The following is a 25,686-nucleotide window of genomic DNA, read 5'->3' on the forward strand; positions in this document are numbered from 1 at the left end:
GTGGAATCCGAAGATGGATTCAAGTTGAGAAGTTCCTGCAAGTAGAGGGGACCGAGTCTTTGCCACTTGGGAGTGACCAGGGGACATGGAAGTCGTATGCCCACTGATGTCGATGTTGCAGGAGAGTTGACGGTGACCTTGGAGCTGCAGCTGTGCGGACCAGGCGATGCTGTGGAAGACCAGGAGCTATTCACGAGCTGTCCCAACAAGCCTTGGCAACTGCGACCAACGTGGAAAGTGAAGAAGGTGTAGTACCAGGACCAGCAAGGTCCAGGTGACTCACCACAAGCAGGGTCGTCAGAGCAGGCCCGGAGCAATCAGGGGAGCCAGCTGAAATCAAGACCCACAGGCTGGAGGCACTGGAGTCACAAGAGGATCTCAAACAACTCACCAAAGATGCAGACCCAAGGTGCAAGGGATGCGATGAGGATGAAGATCGTGGTCACAGGAGATGCTGGAGGTGGAGGCTACTTGGAGCCCGAAGATCTGTGAGGATGAGAGTCAACAAGCCTTTGCTGCGGTAAGTCGACACGATGCACAGGAGTTCGATTCCTGTGGCTCCGACGAGGGATACTGGCCTCCAACTCGGTGGTAGGACAGGGCAGGCCTCGAGGGATGTGGAGAACCACCACTTGTGTTGCTGAGCCTTTCGGAGTCTGTAGGAGCCCAGGTTCAGCAGACTGGTCATCTTCCTTGCTGTGCCTGCAGATGCAGGGAAGTGACTCCTTCACTTCAGTGGAGGTTCTTTCCGGTGTCTTGGATGCCCACTGGTCTTGGAAGGTTCCTGTATGGAGCACAGTCACAGACGTTGCAGCAGACGAGCAGGGCGACGAGACCAGGAGCAGAAGGAGTCTTACCAGTTGCAGTCTCAATACCCAGAGCGAAGTCCAGCAAAGTCCAGAGTGCCCAGACGAACAAAGAAGTGGTGTCTTGATATTAATCTTGTCCCACGTCAAATCTAGTGACCCACATACAGGTAGGCCCTTAAGTACCCTATAGAAAGGATTGGGACGATTCAGGGTTCCCTCCCAGGGGAGGGGTCGGGCAGTGTGGAGGATACTCCCATGTCCTTTGTCCAATTTTGCGCCAGAGCGGGAGCCAACGGCTCCCTGAACTGGTTTGAACTGGACTATGGAAGGAGGGCACCAAATATGACCCTCGAGTATACTGGGTGGCGCTGGCAAGCGCTCCCATCCGACCCCAATACACTAAACCCTATCTGGGACAGGATATCTATTGTTCTGCTTTCCCCTGCTCGAGCTTGGCTCAGCAGCAGGAGGGCAGAATTGTGTCTCTGGTCGACAGCAGCCATATTGTGCTGTCTGGGTCTAGAAGACTGGTACTGGGAGCACTGAGGACCTCCCGGAGTAGCTTTACAGTGCATGGAATCCTACCCCCACACCAGTTACAGTGTGTGGATATAATTCCAACGGGTTTGTTACAGCCAGTTTAGAGATGGTCGTCGCGTAATGACAAATTACCACTCTATGTATTATAATGGCTGATGCATTTACAACCTAGGAGAAGAAGGTTGTAGGGGTGTTCTGCTCATGCAGAGACACCCTCACACTTAAAACCGAGCACCCTGCCTTCAGGATTGAATGGCCTGCCTTAGGGGTGACTTACAGGTTTTAAGTGCAGTGATCTCGGATATAGGGAACCTATATCTGTCCTAAGTGGGGCTAGCACCAGCTTACAAAGGTTGCAATTTGAGTGGTCTCTCATCGGTGGCATAATACATGCTGCAGCCCATGGGAGATCTCTGGTATACCTGTGCCCTTGGTACCTCAGTACCATATACTAGGGGCTTATAATTGTACATCAGTAGCCAATCGGCGATGTTCCTAAGTACTTACCAGAGTCAATTTGAGGGAGTTAGCAGGATCCCTGTCAGACTATTCAGAAACAGTATAGCACCAGGCAAAAAAGTGGGGTTAACCATAAAAGCAGATCTGACTTTCCTACAATGACAACACCACGTCTTATCTTAGGGGAATTTATCTTATCTTAGGGGAATTTATAAAGCGCATGCCGGCCCGGAGGCATCCCAGCGCTGATTGAGAAGCGGAGTCTAACACAAAGTAATGAGTCACGTAGTGAGCCTTTATTTTACCTGTGTTTCAGGAGTTTTATTGTTTTTAAAATATTTGATTAGCTGTGCTTCAGGAGTTTTATCATTTTTAAAATATTTGATTCTAAACCACACCATATTGTGTTTAAGCTTATCACTCACCAGTGGGAGAACGGGTGCCCCTTTCTGGCAGGCAGGTAGGAATCATAGAGTGCGGTAGAGTTACCCCTCTTACCATAGAGTGCTCTTGGCACCAGAGGTCAGCATTCTAGTCTTTAGACCTCTGATGCTTCAAAACAGCAGCCGGGCAGCGGGCATGCAGTGGAGTCTAACACAAAGTAAGAGATGTCATGTAGTGAGCCTTTATTTTACCTGGATGTCTGTGCTACAACGTGAGATAACTTTAGCGGAAAAGCGGTTATCTCAAGGTTTAGCTGAGGCACAGAAAAGGTCCTCTCTGGGTGCAATTAGTAATGCTAGGTCACCCGCAGTGAACCTCCACCCTGTACCTCTCATCAATAGGAAGGGCCAGGAGCAAGGGTCAGGTAGTACACATGATGCTTCAAACATATCCATTGATGACACAAGCGAAGCTGAGCACAGTGGGCTTCCCCTTGCTCCACTAATTCCTTCTCTGGATATGGCTTGTTATCCCCCTCCCGGCCCATTACCGGACTCACTAAATACTCCACGATTGTCCAAGACCCCAAGGAAGTCCGCGATTACTTCGCCTGAGGAAGACCCACCTAAGTCTACCCCATCTCTGGCAGCAAGACTTCGCTCTTATAGAGCAGCTGCAGAACATAAAGCACAGGGACATGGCACAAAGAAAAATCTAACAAATCCCACTACCAGGAACAAATCCAATAGTAAGGAAATAGGGGGTGCGAGACCAAAGCCCACTTATGCCAACACTAGGGGTAAGCAAGGTATCCCAACAAACAATATAGGTACCCAAACAGAAAGTGTTATTTTGTCGCTTGACGCAGGGCTGGAGAGAAGGCTTGACACCCTAGAAGCATCACTAAAGGACTCCCTAGAAATACTGTTTAGGGGGACAATGGCTGAAATAGAAAAGGACTTGGTAGCAAGCTTATCACAGTTCACTGCGAGAATAGAACACACGTGCAAAAAATTGAGGAATGCGGGAAGAAATCTTACACCCCAAGAGAGCAACCCCCCATCACTACCCATATTAGCAGAAAAGGAAGCAGCGAGTTTGTTGTTACTTACAAACCCTTTAGGTAGGGCTGCTAATCCAATTGGGGGGGATAAGGATACAAGCAAGGTGGGGTATAACATTAGAAGTGCAGCTAGTTTGCCAGCCCTGGTAAGCCCAAGTAAGGCATTAGGCAAGACTAAAGTTTACAGCCCGAAAGGTACTGACTTGATGCCAAGCTCCGACGTATTGCAACTACCACCAGCATCTTCTCCTTATGTAATTATCTTAACTGGGGTACCTTCATTGAAAAGAAACCAAACCGAATCCTGGCAAAACCTACGTAATAAGGCTGTAGATTGGCTAGTTAAATTTAAAATGTTTCACCCGGAAAATAGCCATGATATTTTGATGTTTGGTAGAGTGGGGTGGTTGGGTCACTCTCCAAAGAACATCAGAGGAGATTGTGTGGTCATCAATTTTAGGCGCCCCCAGCAAGTCAGGAGGATTTTGGAATCAATGGAAGAACCCCAAGGTGAAAAAACGCTTATTAGCGTACTTCCCTTGGGTTACTTCTATAAACCAAGGCACGTAGGGGCACCAAGACATCAGTTTTCCTTTACCCCCTTAGAGAACAGATTTGAGGGCTTCAACACTCTAGAGGAGGTAGACTGTCTAACACCAGAATGTCTAACACTCAACCTAAAAACAAGGCATCATGGCTGTACTTCGATACCTACTCGGAAGAAGCAATACACAAACTGCTCTGCACCTTGAAGCCCTCTAATCACCTCACAGACCCTCTACCTGCTAATGCTGTAAAAGACTTCATCCCCTTGCTCCTCCCTCTCTGGACCAAAATCATCAACAGCTCCCTACAACAAGGCCTCATCCCAGACTCCCTTAAGGTGGGGCAAGTCACGCCTATACTCAAGAAACCTACAGCTGATCCGTCTGACCTAAACAATTACCGGCCCATCACCAATATCCCCACCCTGGCCAAACTGCTGGAGAAATGTGTTCAACTCCAACTAACAAAACACATTGATCAATTTGACCTCCTCAACCCTCATCAATCAGGCTTCCGAGCGAAACATAGCACAGAAACAGCTATGACACACATAATTGATGACGCCCTCCAAATTCTTGATCGCAATGAGTCCTGCCTCCTCATCCTTCTTGACCTCTCTTCAGCATTTGACACGGTCAAACATGAGAACTTGCTGGAGCTGCTAAGCACTAGAATGGGTCTATCGGGAACTGTTCTCAAATGGTTTTCGTCCATCCTTCACAACCGATCTCAGAAGTTCAAGATCAACAATGTGCTATCTACACCCGTGCCTGCAGATCTAGGTGTTCCACAAGGATCCTCCCTCTCCCCCACACTGTTCAACCTCGTCATGGAACTGCTCGCCACCCTGCTCCAAGCCTCCAATGTCCAATTCCATATGTACGCCGACGACACACAACTTTACCTAAAGCTACAATCCCCGGAAGATATCAAACATCTGAATTCCACGCTTATCAACACTCAATCTTGGCTGGCCGATAATCACCTCAAACTAAATGCTCTGAAAACTGAGTTCCTACTCATCTCACCCCCGGCGAAAATTTCCACCACCCAAACGTGGCTCAATAACCTAACAGCACTCAATGTCCAACCTACCATCGTGGACTCGGCGAAATCCCTAGGCATCACACTCGACGCCAAGCTCAACATGCAGCAGCACGTTAGCAAAGCCACAAAAGGAGCTAATTTCCAAATCAACACACTGAGGAAAATCAAACCCTTCCTCCCTGCCGAAGACTTCCGAACTGCGGTGCAAGCTTTAGTCATCCCTCGAATAGACTACGGAATTGTGGCCCTCAGCGGACTCCCGCTATCCACAACAGCACCCTTAAGAGCCTCCCTGAACGCTGCCGCGAGACTCATTACCGGCTCAAGAAAACATTCGCATATATCCCCAGACTTAAAGTCCCTAAAATGGCTGCCTTTTGAAGCCAGAATACAGCTAAAAATTGCAGTTATGACACACGCGGCCGTGCACCACAATGCACCCAACTACTTCGCTCAAAAGTTGTCTATATCAGGAGGTTCGAGATCCAATAGAAGTGCTAAAAATCTACTCCTGAAACCCCGTAGATTCCGGAAAGAGAAAACATACAAGCGCTCCTTCTCGGGAATGGCACCCAGGATCTGGAATGCGCTCCCTCCTGAAACCAGGCTTATCTCCTCCACTGCACTCTTCAAGAAAGAGGTGAAAACCATCCTTCTGGCCAAGATCTCCTGAACCTTATAGGTGCTGGATCAGAGACTCTGCATTGCTCTGTACCACTGTTCACTTTGTCCTTTGGCACTATACTTCTACTTGGTGGGGATACCACTACGTTACGCTCTCACTACCGACCAATATATGTTACACTTGGTTTACTGATTCACTCTCCCGATGCCCCCACTCAGTGTTCTCTCTATACTAGGGCATTGGTATAAGCCATCCACGCACCCAAGGTGTACCTGAACACCTAGGTTGTGGGATCAATGACTTGTGCCGTCCTATATTATTTTGTTTACCTGATTGTATGTTGATATGTTTTATGTATGTTATTATTATCCTACCATGTTTGTGACTATTATACTGCTCCCACTACCTCTGTTCACCCCTACTGCCCTCTCTCCGTGTGAAGCGCTCTGATATCTGTAAGGATCTTGTTCGCGCTATGTAAAACTTTGAATAAATAAATAAATAAATAAAATAGACTAACTATTTTAAATATCTCTATACCTTCCCCCATTAATACTATTATGGAGTCTGCTTTGGGCAGAGTGTTACAACCTCCGTCTCCTTTGCAAGTGTTAAAAGATCAGGGCAGGACCGATAAAGTCCATGGGGATGGCACACTAAGAACTAGTAATAGCTTTGTCGACGCATCAATAACCAGTGATAGTAAACATATAAAAATGGGGGTAGGTACAACACCAACTGGCACAGGGTCCTCTACCACCCAAGTTGGCCAAGCCGATTCGACTCCACTAAAACTAAGTGGGAACTTTGAAGTTAAATTGATGTCCTGGAATATTGCAGGTTTATCCAGGAACCTTCGGGACAACATCTGCTGTAATTATATTGATGAATATGACATAATATTCTTACAGGAGACCTGGTCTCTGGATATTCCACATAGGTTTGGATACAAAACCTTTTGTTGTGAAGCCATCCCTTCTGCAAGAGGAAGGGCTTCTGGGGGCTTGGTGATCTGGATAAAAATTACTTTGGAAATCGAAGTTACTTCGCTTTCCATTTTATCCCAAGATCTGTTAGGCGTAAAAATAATGACCAGAGAGAAAGAGATAGTCTACCTAATAAACGTATACAATAGGCCTAGCCCACTAAACAAAGAATCCAGGGTGATTGACCAACTCGACTCTTTTCTTAACACACTAGGTCCTAATATGCTAATTATTATAGGTGGGGACTTTAATTGCAAATATGAGCCACTATTGGGCCTAGATGGTTTATTCGATGAGCAAGATAAGGCCAACAATATCCCCGCCCTAGACAGCAATGGGGAGGTAAAATGCACGGTTGCGGCAACCCAAATTTTACAACTAACTGTAGGCCACGATTTAAGGGCTTGCAATGGTAGTTTTCAGTCAGATAGACCAACGTCCCCTACATTTTGTAGAGGAAATGCCAAATCTCACATAGACTTTATATTGGTCTCTATGAGTTTGTGGCACTTAATCGTTGATTTTAAGGTTGTTTTTAGGACTGAGAGTGATCACTTACCGTTACAACTAATTTTGGATTCCCAGCCCTTTATAACCGATACAGCTAAAGAAGCGGTGTCTAAGAGGAATGACGGCGAACCCCAGATAAGCAATAATAGGCGTGCATTAAAATGGCTGTATGTCTTAGCCAAGGAAGCAACTATGACATGTATTTATAACATCTTTGCTGATAAAGTTGCAACATACCAGGATCTTCCCTTAGGTGATCATGGCGTATTAGACATGCACCACCAGATGGTCGACGCTCTAACACCCCTCTTGAGTAAAATCTATGAGAAGGAGGATAGATCCCATAGTACCAATCTAGAACTTGGTAACCCATGGTATAACAAAGAGTTCCGTGTAGCTAAGTCTCTCCTGATCCAGGCAGTAAAAACAAAGAAATCAAAGGGAATCAGAGAGGCCAGACACGCCTACAAAAAATCCTTTCTCACTCAAAAAAAGTTTGGGATGAGGAAATCTGGGCTGACCTACTCACGGAAGCCAAAATGAGGGATCAATGCACCTTTTGGAGTTTAATATCTAAAGGGAATAAGTCGGGTAGATCTTGCAAAGATAACTTCCTAGATGAAAAAACATGGAGTGATCACTTTTCTAAGTTGTACTCCTTAAGTAAGGAGGGGTTCCCCATAGCAGAACAGGAGGTTGCAATAGCACCAAGGACAGCTAACCTACATTTTAGCTAAGAGGAGACTGTTCAGGCGATACAGGCCATCAAAGCAGGGAAAGCCCCAGGACCCGACAAGATTTCTGGCGATTTATTCAAGCATGATATAGAAGTCTGGGGACCGTACATTAATTTTTTATGTAACTCCATAGTAGCGGGTACTCCAATCCCGGAGTCCTGGAAGGGGGCAGAAATCATAACAATTTTTAAAAAAGGGGATCGTCACGACCCAACAAATTACCGCGCAATCAGTTTAATCGATCTTATCCAAAAAGTGTATGCCGGACACAGTTTAAATAGGCTCTTAGAGTGGATGGAAGATTCCCAGGTACTATCTAAATACCAGGCAGGGTTCAGAGTAAAAATCAGTACAATAGACCAGGTCTTTAGATTTACATGTATTGTTTGGAAATACATCAATATAAGGAAGGGCAGTCTGTATGTCGCTTTTATGGACTTGAGGGCTGCGTTTGACCTTGTCCCTCGCACACTTTTATGGGAAACACTATCAAGTATAGGGGTCCCTGGTGAACTACTCACAGAAATAATTAGACTCCACACAGGAAATTACGCTAAAGTAAGATGGGGGAAGGGAGGGGAGGTAACACAGGCCATACCGGTGAGACGGGGCGTACTCCAAGGTTGCGTGTTGGCACCCACGCTCTTCTCACTCTGTTAATGATATTCCCATGTATTTGGGGAACTGTGCACACGACTCCCCAAAACTTGAGGGTGAATCGATTTCAGCACTATTTGCTGATGACACCATCCTCATTTCACAGACCCCAAAGGGACTCCAAAACTTGGGGAATTCCTTTTATAGTTACTGTGTGGATAAGGGACTGGAAATTAACTCATCGAAAACGAAATACATGTCCATAAACCCTCAAAAAACCTTTAGGAAAAATCTGGCCTTAAACAATCAAAAACTAGAACTTGTGGGGAGCTTTAATTATTTGGGAATCATGCTGGATAGCAAGCTATCCTGGAAGGGGCAGCTTGAAAAGAGCAGGATAGCTTTTCGTCAAAATTCAATGCCTGTTCTAAAAGTACATGGTGGCAGTCAATCTAAGGCCATCACTCCAGCACTGGAAGTATTTAAAGCAAAGGCCCAATCAGCCGGACTTTATGGGGCTGAGATCTGGGGGCCATCCTGTAAAAAGAACTTTGAACGGGATGAAAATAATTTCATACGGAGACTGTTAAAAATTCCGTCTAGAACCCCCCTAGTTCCTGTGTTTTTGGACGTTGCCATTAAAAGTACAGACCATCGAGCTATCTTAAGGCCCCTACTGTATTGGATCAGGATATGGACCACCCCTGAGTTGGTTAACTATAGACGTGGCCTGATAGAAATTATGTAGATTGATGGGCATAAAAACATTGCCTGGCTAAATCATATTTCTCTCTGGGCAAACAGACTAGGGTTATCCCACTATTGGGATGAACCTTTGAGTCTGACACCCTCTTGTAAAAAGTTTTTAAAGTCTGCATTCTGTTCTCACATCAGCAACTCATTACTACATAGTTCATCGACTGGTTTACTAACCCAGAAGTTTCTAACCTTTAAAGATACTGCTTCCTTTGAACCCTTTATGGATGAGATCGGACCCCCGATAGCAAAAACTTTATTCTTGCAGTTTAGATACGGGGTCCTACAGATAAATGCAAACACATCCAGGTGGGGGGGAAACACGGGCACTGACCTATGTATTTCTTGCACGCAGAAGACGAAAGAGGATGACGTCCATCTACTCTTCTTTTGCCCATCATACAAGTTGCCCAGGGTTCTCTGGATTAGAACTCTATGCAAGAACATGGGTGTTAGGTCATGCAATGAAGCCGAACGTATACTGAGGTCAAATACCTCACAGGTGGTGGTGTTCTGTATATCTAAGTTTTTATATAACGTTTTCCTGATCAGAAAGAAGGCTGGGCTAAAATTATAGTGCAATTGATCTGATTTTATTGACTTTTGCTCTGTATATATTAATTGTTGTGTAATATGTTTTAATTACTGGCTTTTAGACAAATTTTTATTATATTTATGAAAGTAGCTCGTATGTTTTAGGGCATCATTTACAAAGCTGATAAATTGTATACTGATCCTGCCCCAAATTTTTGTATTCGGCCTATGGAGATAATAGTATGTAATGTTTTACCTTGTGCTTTTATGGCTAAAAATAGCCGAAATAAAGTTGAAACAAACAAACAAACCTGGATGTCAGGAGTTTTATCATTTTTTTAAATATTTGATTAGCTGTGTTTCAGGAGTTTTATTGTTTTTAAAATATTTGAATTTAAACCCCACCATATTGTGTTTAAGCTTATCACTCATCGGTGGGAGAACGGGTGCTCGTTTCCGGCAGGCAGGCAAGGATCATAGAGTGCTGTAGAGAGGTAGGTCTCTACCACAGAATGCACTCAGCGCCAGAGGACAGCATTCTAGTCTTTAGACCTCTGATGCTTCAAAATGGCGGGCAGGCAGCAGGCACAGGCAAGCCCATCTGCGCCTGTCCGCGACCGAACAGGACCATGGGACAGGAGCCCTTCCCAAAGTCAGCGGCCGCGGGCGGGCCCTCTACACTGGTCACCAGCTACGTGAACTCAGGCATCCTCCCACACCAGGCTGTGATAGGGGCTGGCTATTCAATAGTAGGCCTGAGGGAGGGCAAGTACGCAGTCATTGCAACTCTGAAACAAAAGTACCTGTGGTCATTAATCCGGATGTCCGTAGCTATTGCTCTGAAAACATGGCCTGGAAACTAGGCCTCATCAACAGCCAATCCCTCACCAAACATAAAACCGAAATTTTCTGCTACTAGTGGAGGTAGATCTCAACATCTTCATCATCACTGAAAGCTGGCTCAATGACAGCTCCACCCCGAATATCTTAATGGCCCTTCCCCTTGGGTATCAAATTCAAAAACTGTATCACATAGGAAGATGGGGGTGGTCTTGTCTTCCTGATAAAAGACCAATTTAAATGTGATATAACCCTCTTACCATTCTTAACTACAAAAGCTGCAAATTCACCATCTTCTTTTTGCCAATACATACCATTTCAGGGTTATTTATATATAGGTCCCCTGGTCCTTATAGGGACTTTCTAGTCAGTCTGATGGCCAGCTTGATGGTGAAGAAAGCCCACATCACCGTCTTAGGGGATCTAAACTTTCACCTCGAGGATCAGACTCTCCCTACTGTTAAGAGGCTAGATCTCGAGAGGCTTCAATTATCCCAGCTGATAACATCTGCCACTCACATCAAGGGACACATACTTGATACACTAATCTCAAAAGAGCCCAGAATATCCACATCGTCCCCATTACCTATGCTTTGGTCAGACCATTATTTTCTCCTGCTTGCACTTTGTAATAGGAGACCCGGAAAGAAAACCTACCAACCTTCATTAACACAAAAACGAGGCACTGGTCTAACTTAACTTAGACGCTTGGGGGAATCTTTTAGCCTCGTTGGCTCCCAAGATTCAGGGAAAGATTGAAGAAGCCACTTCTAGCTGGGATAGTTGGATCACACAATTATTGCACAAGTTGGCCCCTGTAAAGACCCCCAAACCAAAAGCTATGTCTAATAAGTTCAAAAACTCGTCCCATCTCGTTACTCCCCTGGCTGAGTAAACTGCTGGAGAGGCACGTTAACAACATCCTAACAGACTATTTGGAATCCAATGGTCTGTTGCGTGCCTCCCAGACAGGATTCCGCCCTCAACACGGTACCGAAACCGCTTTGTTAGCGGTTACGGAAGAAGCAAGAGCCGTTCTGGATCAGGGAGGAAAGGTGGCCATTATCTTATTAGACCTCAGTGCCGCGTTCGACACGGTAAACCATGCCATGCTATTACATCGACTGGCTGGCATGGGCGTGTCGGGCGCGGCCCTGGAATGGCTTGCCTCCTTTCTGAGCGAGCGTTTCTTCCGGGTCTTCGAGGGTGAGGTAGCCTCTCCTAAACATCCTCTCAGGTGCGGGGTCCCTCAGGGCTCCTCCCTGAGCCCGACCCTGTTTAACGCCTACATGGAACCTCTGGACAGGATAGTCCACCCCTTTGGTGTGCGTATTGTCACCTACGCGGATGATACACAGCTGGTGGTCTCCCTAGATCACTCAGATGGATCATCCAACACCTTAGGCCCCTGTCTAGAGGCTGTTGCCAGATGGATGCAAGCTTCCTGTCTGAAACTTAACGGGGAGAAGACAGACATTATTCTTCTCGGTAGTCCTCCCCCGTCGGTTCTTGCACCCATCTGGCCACCATGTCTGGGCGTTCCTCCCGCCCCGAAGTCCCGGGATCTGGCTTGACACCGCCCTTGACTTCTCGGTCCAGGCCACTAAGACCGCTGCCACTTGCTTCGGACTAATGAGGATGCTTCGCCGGGTACTCCCTTTGCTCCCTTTCCAGGCGAGGAGGATCATGGTCCAGGCCCTGATACTCTCCCGCCTGGATTACGGGAACGTTCTTTATCTGGGAGCCCCGGCCTCGGTACTACAGAAGCTTCAGGTCACACAAAATAGTGCGGCCCGCCTACTGTTTAATCTGTCCCGGCGGCAGTCGGCGAGGAAGGCACTGAAATATCTCCATTGGCTTCCAATGGCTGCCAGGGTGCAATTCAAGGCTTTGTGCATTTTGCACAAATCCTTTCACCGTGCAGGCCCAGCGATTTCGCATCCTCTGGTTACGCCCTATGTTCCAGCCCGCTCCCTCCGTTCTGGCACCCTGCAGCTGGCCACCTCTTTCAAAATCAATAGAGCCCGCTGGGGCGGCCGCTCCTTTTCCCACTCGGCGGTCAGACTCTGGAACGCCCTTCCTTTCACCATCCAAGGAAACAGCAATCTCCTGTCCTTCAGAAAGGCCTTGAAAACGCATTTGTTTGCTAAATCCTGCTGATCTACCCTGAGCCTGCGCTAAGCCATTTAATCTTCAAGCGCTGCGAGGCCTCAGGGTAGTTATGCGCTATACAAATGCAATTTTTCATTTCATTTCATTTCATAGGACCCCATGGTTTCAAGGCACAATTAGCGTCCCTAAGAAAAAACTGCAAAAAGATTGAAAGAGTTTGGAGGAAGAACTATGATATGCAACTTAAAGCCAGGCACACGGCAATCATCGGACTTTACCACAACAATATTAAAGACGCTCAGGCAAAATTATTTTAGCAAAAGATTAGCCAGGCTCAGAATTTATCTAAGGAACTATTTACATTTTTAACCTCCTTAACTCCTGATAACCGTATCTTTCAAGCTACAGAGGAAAGATGTAATGATCTAGCCACCTATTTCCAAAAAAGTGATGGATATCTATAGCTCCTTTCAGATGGGGAGTGAGACAGCCGTAAGCCAGGAAAGTGCTCAGGTGTGGATTTTTCCCACGTCTGTCCTAACTCGCTTCCCACCCACTAATCAAAATGAGGTGAGATCTCTGATAGATAAGGTCAAATCAGGCTCCCCACTAGATCCTGCCCCACCCCATGTCCTTAGTAAGGTCACTGAGGTCTTGCTCCCAGCACTAGTTGAACTTACCAATCTTCCATTAGAGACGGGTGAAGTTCGAAGAGCTTGGAAACCTGCTATTATCAGACAGTTGCTAAACAGACCAAATCCAGACCTTGATGCAACTCAGGAACTATCCTCCTATATCACTTCTACCATACATTGGTAAAGAAATAGAGAAACATGTAGATGGAGCACTTACAGAGTTTCTGAAAACTAACCAACGCCTCCATCCCATACAGATGAGCTTTCGTGCACAACACAGCACGGAATCAGTACTCTTGCAGTGACTGAAGAATTACAATTGACCCTGGACCAAGGCAATTCGGCCACTATACTACTACTTGACCTCAGTGTGGCATTCGATACTGTGGACCATTTCATTCACCAAAACAAATTGCTGGATATCGGTATCCAAGACAAAGTCTTGGAGTGGTTTTCATCCTTCCTGAAGGGCAGAACTTTTCAAGTTATGGAAGCTAACCTTTTCTCTCATATCAGGCCACTGACTTGCGGGATGCCACAGGGCTCTTTGCTTAGCCCCATACTGTTTAACCTCTACCTGGGACCACTAGCGCTGATTGTCCAAAAATATGGTATCTCTATGATCTCATATGCAGACAACACACAGCTGGCGGCCTCTCTGGACCCCAGAATCAATGGCGAAGCAGATAGGTTAGCACCCTGCCTGGGAAGAGTTGTGGAATGGATATCAAGCCGCTGTCCCCGTTCAGCTCAGAAAAACAGTGATCCATTCCCTGGTGACAATGTATTGAATGATTGATGGATACCTCGCGTCTGGAGTATGGAACCTCCCTCTTTCTGGGGGTACCAAAATATGTCATCAAAAGACTTCAGGTCGTCCAGAATGCCTCAGAAACACTACTGTGTAAGGTCCCAATACAGGAATCAGCTGGGAAACATATAACAGCTCTACACTGGCTCCCGATCGAGGCCAGAGTCTAATTTAAAGCACTGTGTCTGACACACAGAGCCATACATAACTGGGGCCCCAGAAAAATCAGTGTCTTGGTGAGCCTTTATGTCCGTAACAGAAGCCTTAGATCCTGCTCTGATCGCCTATTAAAAACGATCTGAATCAAGAAAGCCAGATGGGATGGCAGATCCTTCTCGCATCTGGCACCTAAGCTGAGAATTTCTCTTCCACGTGAATGCAAGCTTCTGGAATCAGAATACATTTTTGAAAAAAACAAATTTAAACCTGGCTTTTTCAGCAACACCACTAAACCCCTCTAAATTATGTGTTTTATCGATCGCTGGGTGCCTGGCATCCCTTGGGCAGCTATGCGCGCTATAAATCCCATAAACTTAAACAGACTATAGATGCAATCTCCTTGAGGGTTAGTTCAGGAACAGAAACCTTTTAAGCCGTTTCTGAAAGACAGTTCATTGATTGTCTGCAGAAAGGGGCAGGGAGTTCTAGAGTTTTGCCACATTGTATCTAAAGGATCTTCCACCCTTTCTAGCTGTTTTCACAAGAGGGCCTGCCTCACTTTCTGGTTGAAGAAGACTCTTCAATCCTGAGGTGGGTAGAGGCAGGAGTCTGACGACATATTTGGTGAACAATATGTCGAGGGAGGGGAAGAGGCCAGTCCACCAGACGGTCTCTGGTCCAGTCCCTCTTGGAGACGAGCTCACCCTCTGAATCCTAGGGGGGAGTAGCTGCACAGTTCTTAGGCTCCATAGTTGTGCAAGACTTAATTTATGAGCATGGTTGGTACCCACAAACAACCCATGGTCGCATAGCAGCCATGTGGATAAGCAGAGCACTGCCACAGTGGAGGAGTGGGGGTGTTTTCAAGCCCAGGGTATCTAAAACAGACTGCCATGCTGCCGCTCTCTAAGCCATGGTCAGAACCCACAGAAACCTTCTGAGCCTATGGGGCGGCCCTCTCACACAAGCCACCACCAGTACTAAAAATGCCATTGCCACAGAAGACCTCCATGCATAAGGACCCATCGATGCCGAAGATACATTTGGTGCTGAAAACTCTGATTGTGAGCTCCAAAAATTGAAAGCAGCCCATTCTCCAAGGCGTTCAGGAAAAGGTAAATGCTTGCCAAAGTGCCTCTTCATCCCTCTGTGTGGAGAATCTCCAACAAGCTGTCGCCAAAGCCACAGCAGACTATTCCAAGGAGAACGTTAAATTTTGAGTTGCAAAGCGCTTTATAACCTCCTCTACATCCAAAGCACAAGAGACATAAGGACAGCGGCACTTGCCCCCTCCCTGCTTCTTGCCCTCCTCATTTTCCTCCACTGCCTCATAACTCATCACCTCCGGCTTCACTGGATGGGTCACCACATTCTTCCTATGAGCGGGCATCACTCTGTACCCATGTGAACTCTGTGATGCACCCTCCGACCCTGAGCCCAGGGAATGACCTGTGGTTCCGCCCCACTAAGGACACTACTACATACCACAAGGTCATAGACAAGGCGGCCACATTTAATAAAATTGATATGCATGTTGTCCAGGAAGATGATGACTTCCTGGTCGAACCATTGTCAAGCACCCAGCCCACCCTTTAGTTCCCCTCAGTACGGTCAGGGATCCTCAAGAATGCCCTGAGACTTTCAAAGATGCAATTAAGGCAAGGATCATTACACTTGGAGTTGACAAAAACATAAACCCTCGCCTCATGATTCCCCCTCTTACCTCAGTGGCACATATATCTGGCTCGCTTGTAGTCCAAACAGCGCTTGAATGAGCTAACACCCAGGGTACAGGGGACACTCAACCTCCTGAAAGGGAGAGTAAGAAACTGCATTCCTTGGGCAAAAGAGTGGTCTTAAAATGTACCACACACTAGAGGATTGACAACCCGGTGGCCTACTTTCCCGATACGACAGTGCGCATTATGATGAGACGTAGGAGCTTCTCAAAACCTTCTCTGAAGAGGAGCAGTGGGGCCAGCAGCTGGTTACAGAGGGAAAGACCATATTAAATGCAGCCATCTGTTGCGCCCTAGACGTAGCCCACACCGCTGTCAGGGGAGTTAACGCCAGTATCCTGGTCACACGTCATGCCTGACTCTGGATTCAAACCAGAGGTACAGCAGCATCTGTTAAACCTGCCGTTAGATCTTTTATCGGGCCATAGGTAAACTACATGCTGGGAAAGGTAAAAAAAGACATTGAAACAGCCAAGGCAATGGGTGTCCTTCAGACATTTGGTCGTAGGGGGTGAGTTTAAAGGTCACAGTTCAGCGGAGTCGGTAAGACCACTGCCCAGACTTTCCCTGTCCTCAAAGGCAGCAACAACCATACCACCACCAGCTATCACAGGTGTATTCGAGCGGGGCCTGCAGAGGCAACAACTCCAGGGGAAGGTGCAGAAGAGGCTCAGCTAAAGGTGCCGCCTCCAAGCAGTGACTCCTTTCTACTTTCCCCACCACCTTCTCATTCACACAAAACATGTTTGGTAGAGACAGCATGTGTATCTTCCGTGTTGGGAAGAGATCACCTACGATCAATGGGTTCCCTCCATCGTAGAGTGCTACAGCTGCCTGGAGCTCATGTCACCCCCACCAAACATTTTACCCCGCTGACACTCCTTCTTCCCAGAACACCAGTGCCGCCTTTAATAAGAGTTTCAGGTGATCATTCTCAAGAGGGCAATACAACCAGTGTCACTGATGCATCAGGACAGGGGGTGTACTTTCTAATCCCCCAAAAAGGTGAGTCATTAAAGCCCATACTCTCTACCTTAGACCCCTGAGCAAGCACATAATAATAATAATAATAATAATAATAATAATAATAATAATAATAAAGTGATTTCTAAAGCGCCTGGTGACGCCTTTCCGGCGTGTCCCCGCGCTGTGGAGAACAAGTTATCAGCAACAGACAGCCCACCTCCCTCCACCCACTAATTGCTTATAGTTCATATAGATATGTTTTCAGCAGAGTTCTGAATTTAATTTCAGATTCTTCCAGTCTTAGGTTTGTCGGGAGAGCGTTCCAATTTTTTGCCACTACAGCTCTAAAAGAGCGACCACCGAGTTTTGCTTTTTTTACACGGGGAATCGTCAGCAAACCCATCCCCACTGAGCGTAAGGCTCTGGTCGGCTCATACCTCAGTACTAGATCCTGAAGGTAGTGTGGAGCTTTGTGTTGGAGTATTCTATGGCACATAAAGAGAGCTTTGAACATCACTCTTTTCCTGACCGGTAGCCAGTGTAGGGCCGCTAACGCTGGTTTGGATGCTGCTCTTCTAGGAAGTCTTAGAACAAGACGAGCAGCTGTGTTTTGAAGGACTTGTTAACGCTCTAGACTGTGTTCTGTAGCACCCAAAAACAAGACGTTCCCGTAATCCATGCGGGATGTAACCAGCGCCTGAGTCATAATGCGTCTGGCATCCAGCGGGAGTAAATCAAGGGTGCGATTTAGTGTTTTCAGAACCCCAAAACATTTTCCCACGAGGCGACGGATGTGGCCTTCGTAGGACAGAGTGGGATCAACCCATATTCCCAAGTTTTTGGCTTCCTTACAGGGAACTGGCGTAGGACCCAGACATGTTGGCCACCAGTCTGGAGTCCAGCTCAGGTTGCTCCCAACCACAACCATTACCTCCGTTTTGGATCCATTTAGTTTCAGGCAATGTGCGTCCATCCATTCTGCTAATGCTTGCATACAAGCCTTAAAATTGGATGCCGCCTTTGATGGTCCTTGAGACAGAGAGATCAGCAGTTGGGTGTCATCTGCGTAGGAGACCAACTCTATTCCATACGCTTGCACCACTTCGGCCAGGGGGGTCATATACAGATTGAAGAGAGTTGGACTCAGGGCAGAGCCCTGGGGAACCCCCTGTTCTAAGGCCATCTCTGCTGATCTACAAGCGCCTCGTAGAACCTGAAAGCTTCTACCTGTGAGGAAGGACTTCAGCCACCCCAGCGCGGACCCCGTGACACCCGCTTTGAGTAGACACTGTAGTAGGATGGAATGAGCTACAGTGTCAAATGCCGCACTGAGGTCAAGCATCACCAAAGCCATGGTGTTGCCGGCATCTGCCCCACGTCTCGGGATTTCCGTAGCTCTCAAGAGGACCGTCTCAGTCGAGAAGCCCGCCCGAAAGCCCGACTGGGAAGGGTGAAAGATATTCGCTTTCTCTAAGTGTGTCATTAATTGACAATTGGCCACTTTCTCCGCCACCTTGGCTAAATACGGGAGCAGAGAGATAGGTCTCAAATTCTCCAATGTGTCGTGGCTTATGTTCGTTTTTTTCTTTATGGGAAGCACAATCGCTTTTTTCCAATCCTAAGGGAGCTTTTCCGTGGAAAAGGAGATCTGGAGTATGTGTCTGATGTGCGGTTCTAAAACCGAGATGCTAGCTCCCATCACCCTAGGAGGGGCCGGGTCCCGAGGGGAACCCGATTTGATCCCCTGACAAAGGCTGCAAAGCATCCCTGGGGAAGGAACCGAAAAGAGTTTCAATCCCCCTTCTGTTTTATCAGCAGCTCTGGTTATTTCGGATTTTGTTCCATCCTCTGGTTTATTGGAGAAGGTAGCATATATAGTTCTAACCTTTCCTGCAAAGTACTCAGATATTTTGTTCGACTCTGCTACCGAGTCACTATCATGAGTGCTTGGGGTTAGTGCCACCGAGATCTCTTTAAAAAATGTAAAAAGCTCTTTTGATGAGTTTTCTGCCTCCCCAATACGTTTTTTATAATAGGTGGCTTTAGCTCCACGTACCGTCATTTGATACTTTTTTTCACTGTCGTTGAGTGCCACTGATGCGAAACGATTTTGTGAAATGGAAGGTGCACCAAGAAAATATTCGAGAGAACAAATTGAGTCCATCAATCTTCTTTATTCAAAACACATGTTAAAACCGGCACACAGGCAACGCGTTTTCGTTCCTTGTGCAGAAGGAACTTCATCAGGGCTTAGTAAATAATGTAGAGTGTTCACTAGGAAACCTAATGGGGCACAGCAGAATAATCCCGGTGTTCAAATCACATTGAGGGGAAAACGGATCAGATCCCAGCTCGAATTCTTGATAAAAAGCAGAGTGTTCACACAAGTTCCATGTGATGGGTAGAGACGTTGTCACGGTGATACACTCTCAGTTGGGAGGGAAGTTAATCCGATGCTAGCTTAAATTCTTAACAAAAAGAAAATCCCAGTAACGGCATGGTGGCCGGCAACATGAAGTTCCTTCTGCACAAGAAACAAAATGCATTGGCTGTGTGCCGGTTTTAACATGTGTTTTGAATGAAGAAGATTGATGGACTCAATTTGTTCACTCATATATTTTCTTGGTGCATCTTCTATTTCAAAGAATACTTCCACATACCCACATCACACTCATCGCCGCTAGCTACACTTTGTGAAAAGTGGTCAACATTATCAGTTCAAAGTATTGCTTTACTGCTCGGCATGGCACAGATCCTAACAAACCCTACCATTAGCTAGATAAATTTGTATGAGTTTATAGCAGGGAAAGCATAAAGTGAACAGTATACTGGGATATAAAGCCCTACCATCTCAGTTTTCTTTGGGGAAATGCAGACACGGGGGTGAAATGTGAGGACACTGGGATGGACAGAGAAACAGGCCCTTTAAAGCTATATACACAAGGCTGGTATTGTATAGGAACATATATGCATTTTTTAGGACCAAACATTGAATTTTAAAAGATTTTAACAAAAATAAAATAATTCAAGCTGAACTTGAGACTCACTGCTGATATTGTTTGCTTCATGCCAAGGGCACTTTTGGTATGGATGTTGTCATCCGTTTTGTGGAGGATTTTTATCATCCGTATTGATAAAACTTTCTATGACCTCACCATTGCTGTGTGAAGCCTCGACCTGTAACCTTGAATTCTGATTGAGCTTGGAGAGTTTTTGAAACTTGGGCGTAGCACTGCTGTATGAGCCTGTAAAATTAGCCCCTCTCCACTGGACATTGTTCTTAAAGTGTGCTGTTTTGCCAGAATATGGCTCAACGCGTCTTGAAGCCAATGAGCTCCCAACATCCCTAGGTAGGAACAGGGCGCTTTAAAATCTGTGAAGGAATTTAAATATTTAATTAAATCCCCTTGAGAGCCTATGACTTTGTAACCAACTTAAGTGGGAATTGTGCTTTTAAATGTATCTTTTTTCTAAACTATCCCAGTCGGCGTGAAGAGACAGAGACATTGGCATGGTAACACCTTTGCTAAAGGATGGCATGAGAATATTACCCAAGTTACTCTTATTTATGTTACATCTCTGCTTGCTGATCATGGGTTATGCTACAACTGTATTTTGCTACTTAAATGTCACAAATATGTTTTGCGTCTTGCCTTCACTCATTTGGAAGGATGCATGTCACAGTGTTTAACAAAGCCTAGCAATATGTGATGGTACGATAAAATAGAACAAACCTAAACTAAAGGTACTTGTGAACATCATCGCTTTGGGCTGCTCATGATATCTCTGTCGAACACAGCTGGCTGTTGTCTGCAAGATAAATAATTTGCTCTTGATATTGATCTTCACTAGAATGTGGCTAGGGAGGATTGGTCAACAGTGCTATTTGGGTGTGCTACCCATTACTACCCCCTTCTTCTGACACTCCAAAAACTCAGTTGTGGTGCAGGTTTCACTGGGTGCCAGTACATGGAGTTGTGAACTACGATCCAAGGACTCTGATAAGTTGTACTTAACGTTTCAATAAATTTGCTTTTTCTGTTGCTTACTCAATACAATAAGAAATGCAGGCTTATTTTTAGATCACTGCATATTGTTTTAAATCTTTACATGTATTCATTATGTGACAAATCTCTTGCAGGGGTCTTTGGTAGTCCACCCTCTCCTTCGTTACCCTACAACCAAGTTGTGACTTCCTCTATGGAAACTGGAGATCTGTTGTCAGTCAAGCAATCTATTGAGCCTCTTTCAGGAATCTATGGAAGATCAGTTCATCAGAGTGGCCCAGCTCATCACAGTGGACTTGAGAGTGAAAAAGAAGTAAGTATATTTTATTGAATAAAAAATAGTAAGCATCGCATGCAATTACATTCATAGTGAACATTTTCGTAAACAGGAAGTCAAATACATTATGTCGATCTATTGTGTTTTTGCTGTGCTTACGCTTTCAGGACTAAGCGAAAAGTGCTTCTGTCACTGGCAAGTTAACGTGGGAGGTCACGGGTTAAGAAAATGTAATAGTGGCCTCCCTAAGCTAATGTGCTGTAGAGCCAGTTAAAAATAAGGCATTTTATAAGTAACAAAGGTCTATCCCTTCATAGGGCTGATGTGGCTCCTCAAACATTATTCTGCCATTTATAGTGTTGGACCCTATATTCTAGTTAACATGTGTCTGTGGACAGTGTTACACTTTGGGGATAGGTCACAAAACATTCTGCAGAATTCAAATCTCCTTTGGTAATTTCTGGTTATTGCTGCTTTCAGTTACTGCATTCTAATTTAGATGTTAAACGGGACTGCAATATATCTGGATGGGGTATGATGCATCTGTCACTTGTACTAGTTTCTTCACAGCCTGCAGTTCAAGGACGTTGGGTAATTGTATCTGAGGCATCGCTGCTCTACCCCTGTCAAACTCAATAATCCTGCCACTCTGAAGTGAACTGGGAATCCCCAACCATTCAAATGGCTGTAATTGTTTGCATAAGACACCCAACAGCCTCTCTTGGTGAACTGGGTGTCCAGTATACTGGATCCTCCATGCTTCACTGGCAAATTGAGGAAGAGGGGCTGTGAGGTTTTACCGGACATTGTTTAAATGCCCAGCACAAGCTCTGAACTGGGTGTGAACTTCGAACTGGCCCCAATTAACTTAAGTTCATTTAGTAAGTGTATTCCTGAGCCAACCTGTCTCTGTAATGATTTCAATATTACAGGTACTGCCATGTAACCAGAAACACCTGCTGGAGAGCAGGGGTATCCGTGGTTTTTTGATTGAGTGACACAGATACTCTGAACTACAACAACAAGAGAACCAAAAGTTGTAGGGAGATGTTTAAAGTGACCACACAATGAGAGTTGTTCAAGATTCTTAAAATAAAATAAAAGGGGATAGACCATTGATGTTCTCAGACTTCAAATTTGGAGATATGAGTAGGTAATAAAGTCAGAAAGTGTTGTAATGCCCTCTCGAGGTCACATTCCCTCAACACCACTTCCCACTACTGGGGAGTGTGTGGCAAGTCTACAAGTGGCAGATTAAGAGTCAGTGCTGGTTCACTAGTAAGTGCAGTCCTTCATTATCTCAGTAATATTTTTGACCTTCATTTGATGCATATGATAATTTTGGTCTTGGTCCACATCAGCTGGGCTGCATACGCTCATGGCTCCTCTGCAGTTTCTCTCCTCAAGTCTTTAATGCAAGTTTTATTCCATTGGCTTGTCCTGAGGGTCAGAGTTACCTAATCTACTCCAGGTGTAGTCTAGCTACTCATGCTTGAGTCAGTACATAGTAGCATCTTCACCTTGTCTTTGGTCTAACGTTAGTTCCAGTCTTGAAGGGAACAGCAGCCCTAGGTTCTTTCCTTGATGTCAAGTCTCTTTTTGCATGTTTGATTCCTTGTCAATATCAAAGCGGTTTCAAGGTACTAAGATTAAGGGACCAGTACTTTGGAGAAATGGGGTACATTAGTTAGTGGGAAGCAGACAGGCCCTCACAAGGTATGTCATCTTTGAGTACATTTTTACCAAACACCCAGGTAAAGTAGTGTATTTCAAGACATTTTCCTGGGCTTCTTCACTAGAGGGTGGATGTATAACACATTAGGAAGAATAATAAGTTCAGTTCTTTGCCAGGTAGAAGGTCTTGCTTTGCTCAGTCATCTGTTCTAATTTTAGCTAGGTGCAGTTGCAGGGCAGATCTCTAGGCAGGATATACAGTGCTGAACTCAAACAGGGTCACTTTGGTGTGTGCCCCATGAGCTCTATCTGATGGAGACGTCTAGCCGCAGATTCTTTACATTAGAATATCCCCAGGCGTCAGACTGGACCTGGAAGATGTTCAAGCAGTACCTCTGTGTTGCCAGTAGGTGGCGTTTTACAGCTCCACGTTGTCGGCATCATCCATGCCAGAAATGGCGTGCACAGTACCTATGCAGGTGCTACCATGGCACGCTGATGTCTGTTTTCTTTTCTGCACCAGATAGAGCTGATCTGAGCTACCCCTCAGTCATTTTGTTGACTTGTCTTTTTTTACCTTTTGTCCACTTTTTACAAGATTTTTCATCTCCTGGTGTGAGGATGTCACCAAATAAACCAGCTGGTTTGAAACCATGTGGGGCCCGTCCTAGACCGATATTGGTGACAGATTCCCACTTAGAATGTTTGTGGTTCCTGGAGCTGGTACAGGACCCTAAGGCATGTGAGGACTGCCACGACATAGACCCCCAAGGCACTGCGATAGCAATCCCTCAAAACTCCTCACTGCCCGCTGTCAGCGACTCTGCGAGGCTCAAGTTCCTGTTCACATGGGATGTCTCAGGACTGTTCGTGGAGCCCCTTCAATGTTCATAGTTGCATTCGGAGTCATCGGAGAAGTCGAGTAAGTCCTACAAACACAAGTTGAAGAAGTCCAAATGCTCTTCGACTTCACCATGCCCATCTAAGTAATATGATGAGACGAGGGAGCGTCGCACTCCAGGCCCCACAAGTTGACAGGCCTGATCCTGGATCTGCTCTTCACTTCTCCGATTTTGCCAGAGCAACCCCAGCCCAATTAAAAGAATTGTTTTACACTATGCCTCTCATATTTGGGCGGCTCGGGCCCCACAAGCACAGGATGAACCCTACTCGAACCACACCAGCAGGTTCTCCCTCTGTGCCATTTGGCCCCTGTGGATCCCTCACAAGATATGGAGCAGAGCCACCAGGTAGATTAAAACCTTACTCTGCACCTGCTCCAGTGCTGATGCCCCTAGTGCCGCCCCCATTGTCATTCCTGACTCTAACATGGACGCCACACTGGATGGCGGCTGAGGACATTCTTCCTGGAGCTGAGCCAGTGCCTTATTTAATGCATAGGCCTGGTCAGGGAGACGTTTTGAAAGGGTCTATGCACCCTTATGTGGATGAACCAGTTAAGGAACAAGACAACTGGTTTGAAGAACTGGGTGAGTCAATTGGGTTGTACACCTCACCCGACACTGGCGTGGCTTGCCGCTGCCTCCAAGCCTCTTTAGTCAGCTCTCAGACCATCATGGGCATCAAGTGGGAGGCAGATACGCCATCACCTCCCCCACTGGCGGTCAGTAACATAAGACAGTTGGAAACTCTTGGTAATCTAAAGGGGTGACAACCCTGCCACCCACTTATGATCTACTGATGGAGGATCATGTTCTGTCAAAGTGCTGGTCCTCTTGGTCAAGGGATCCATAGAGAGGGTGCCTGCATCAAAAGTAGGCAGTGGTTGTTATTCCCACTACTGTCTGGTGCCAGAGAAGGACAGAGGACTTTGTCCTATCCTGGATTCGCACTTTCACAACATCTTCTTGAAAAAGAAGTTCAAAATGCTCATACTTAAGTTTTGTTTGTCCTAGAACTGGGAGCCTGGATAGTAGTGTTGGAATTGCAGGACTCCTATTCCCACATTCCCGTCATGCAGGCTACAGACGCTATCTGTGGTCCATGGTGGGTCAAGAGCACTTTCAGTTTGTTATTCCACCTTTCGGCCTTACCAGCACCCCTCGGGTGTTCACCAGTGTGATGCCGGTAGTCGCAGCTCATCTACAGAGGTTGGGGATTTCATTCTTTCCCTACCTTGACGACTGGCTGTTGATGGCAGGCTCACCCAGGCAGTAGTCGCCCAACTTCAGACTACGGCAAACTTCCTGCACTTGCTGGAGTTCACTATTAACATGCCAAAGTTGCACCCTGTCATCGAAGCTGTGCTGGGCGCAGTGCAGTTTCGGGCCTATCCTCCTGAGTGGTGAGTCCAGGATATTGAGGCTATAATTCTGATGTTTCAGTCTCTGTCCTGGATTTCGGTGAGACTGACTGAGGCTTTTGCGCCTCATTGCCTTCTGAATCCTGATGTTGACACATGCCCACTGGCATATGCAGGCTCTGCATTGGGAACTGAAGGCCCAGTGGGCGCACATCAGTGGAATCTCTCTGACATGGTCCGGGCCTCAGAGGGAGCTGCAAAAGCCTGCAGTGATGGATAACGAACCACGGCTGGGTCAGTGGCAGACTGCTCTTCCTTCCCCAACCAGATCTAACGGTAGTGACAAATGCGCCACTCCTGGGCTGTGGCGGCAATCTGAAAGAGGTCGAGATCAAAAGACTCTGAGCTCTGGCGGAGTCCGAGTTCCACATAAAGCTGTTACAGCTTGTGGTGATTTATTTGGCATTAAAAGCCTTTCTTCCTTTGATCAAGGGAAGGCTGGTGCAGGTGTTCTCTACCCGGTGGCACTGCAACAAACTGGGCAGGGATGGGGTCGTGGATTCTGTGTCATGGCTAGAAAATCGGGGATTTTCACTGGTGGTTCAACATC

The 25,686-nt window shown here is 46.2% G+C and overlaps 1 protein-coding gene across 1 annotated transcript in view; it reads left to right on the forward strand.

The window, feature by feature from the left end:
• The window catches only part of TOGARAM1 (TOG array regulator of axonemal microtubules 1), a 778,500-nt gene that overhangs the window by 394,935 nt on the left and 357,879 nt on the right, over positions 1 to 25,686 (forward strand). Inside the window, exon 10 of the mRNA XM_078659754.1 lies at positions 20,997 to 21,175. Within this exon, the coding sequence (XP_078515880.1) occupies positions 20,997 to 21,175 (179 nt within the window). The remainder of the gene's footprint in view (positions 1 to 20,996; positions 21,176 to 25,686) is intronic.

The sequence above is a fragment of the Lissotriton helveticus genome, chromosome 9 (genome assembly GCF_964261635.1).
Source record: "Lissotriton helveticus chromosome 9, aLisHel1.1, whole genome shotgun sequence".
Lineage (NCBI taxonomy): Eukaryota > Metazoa > Chordata > Amphibia > Caudata > Salamandridae > Lissotriton > Lissotriton helveticus.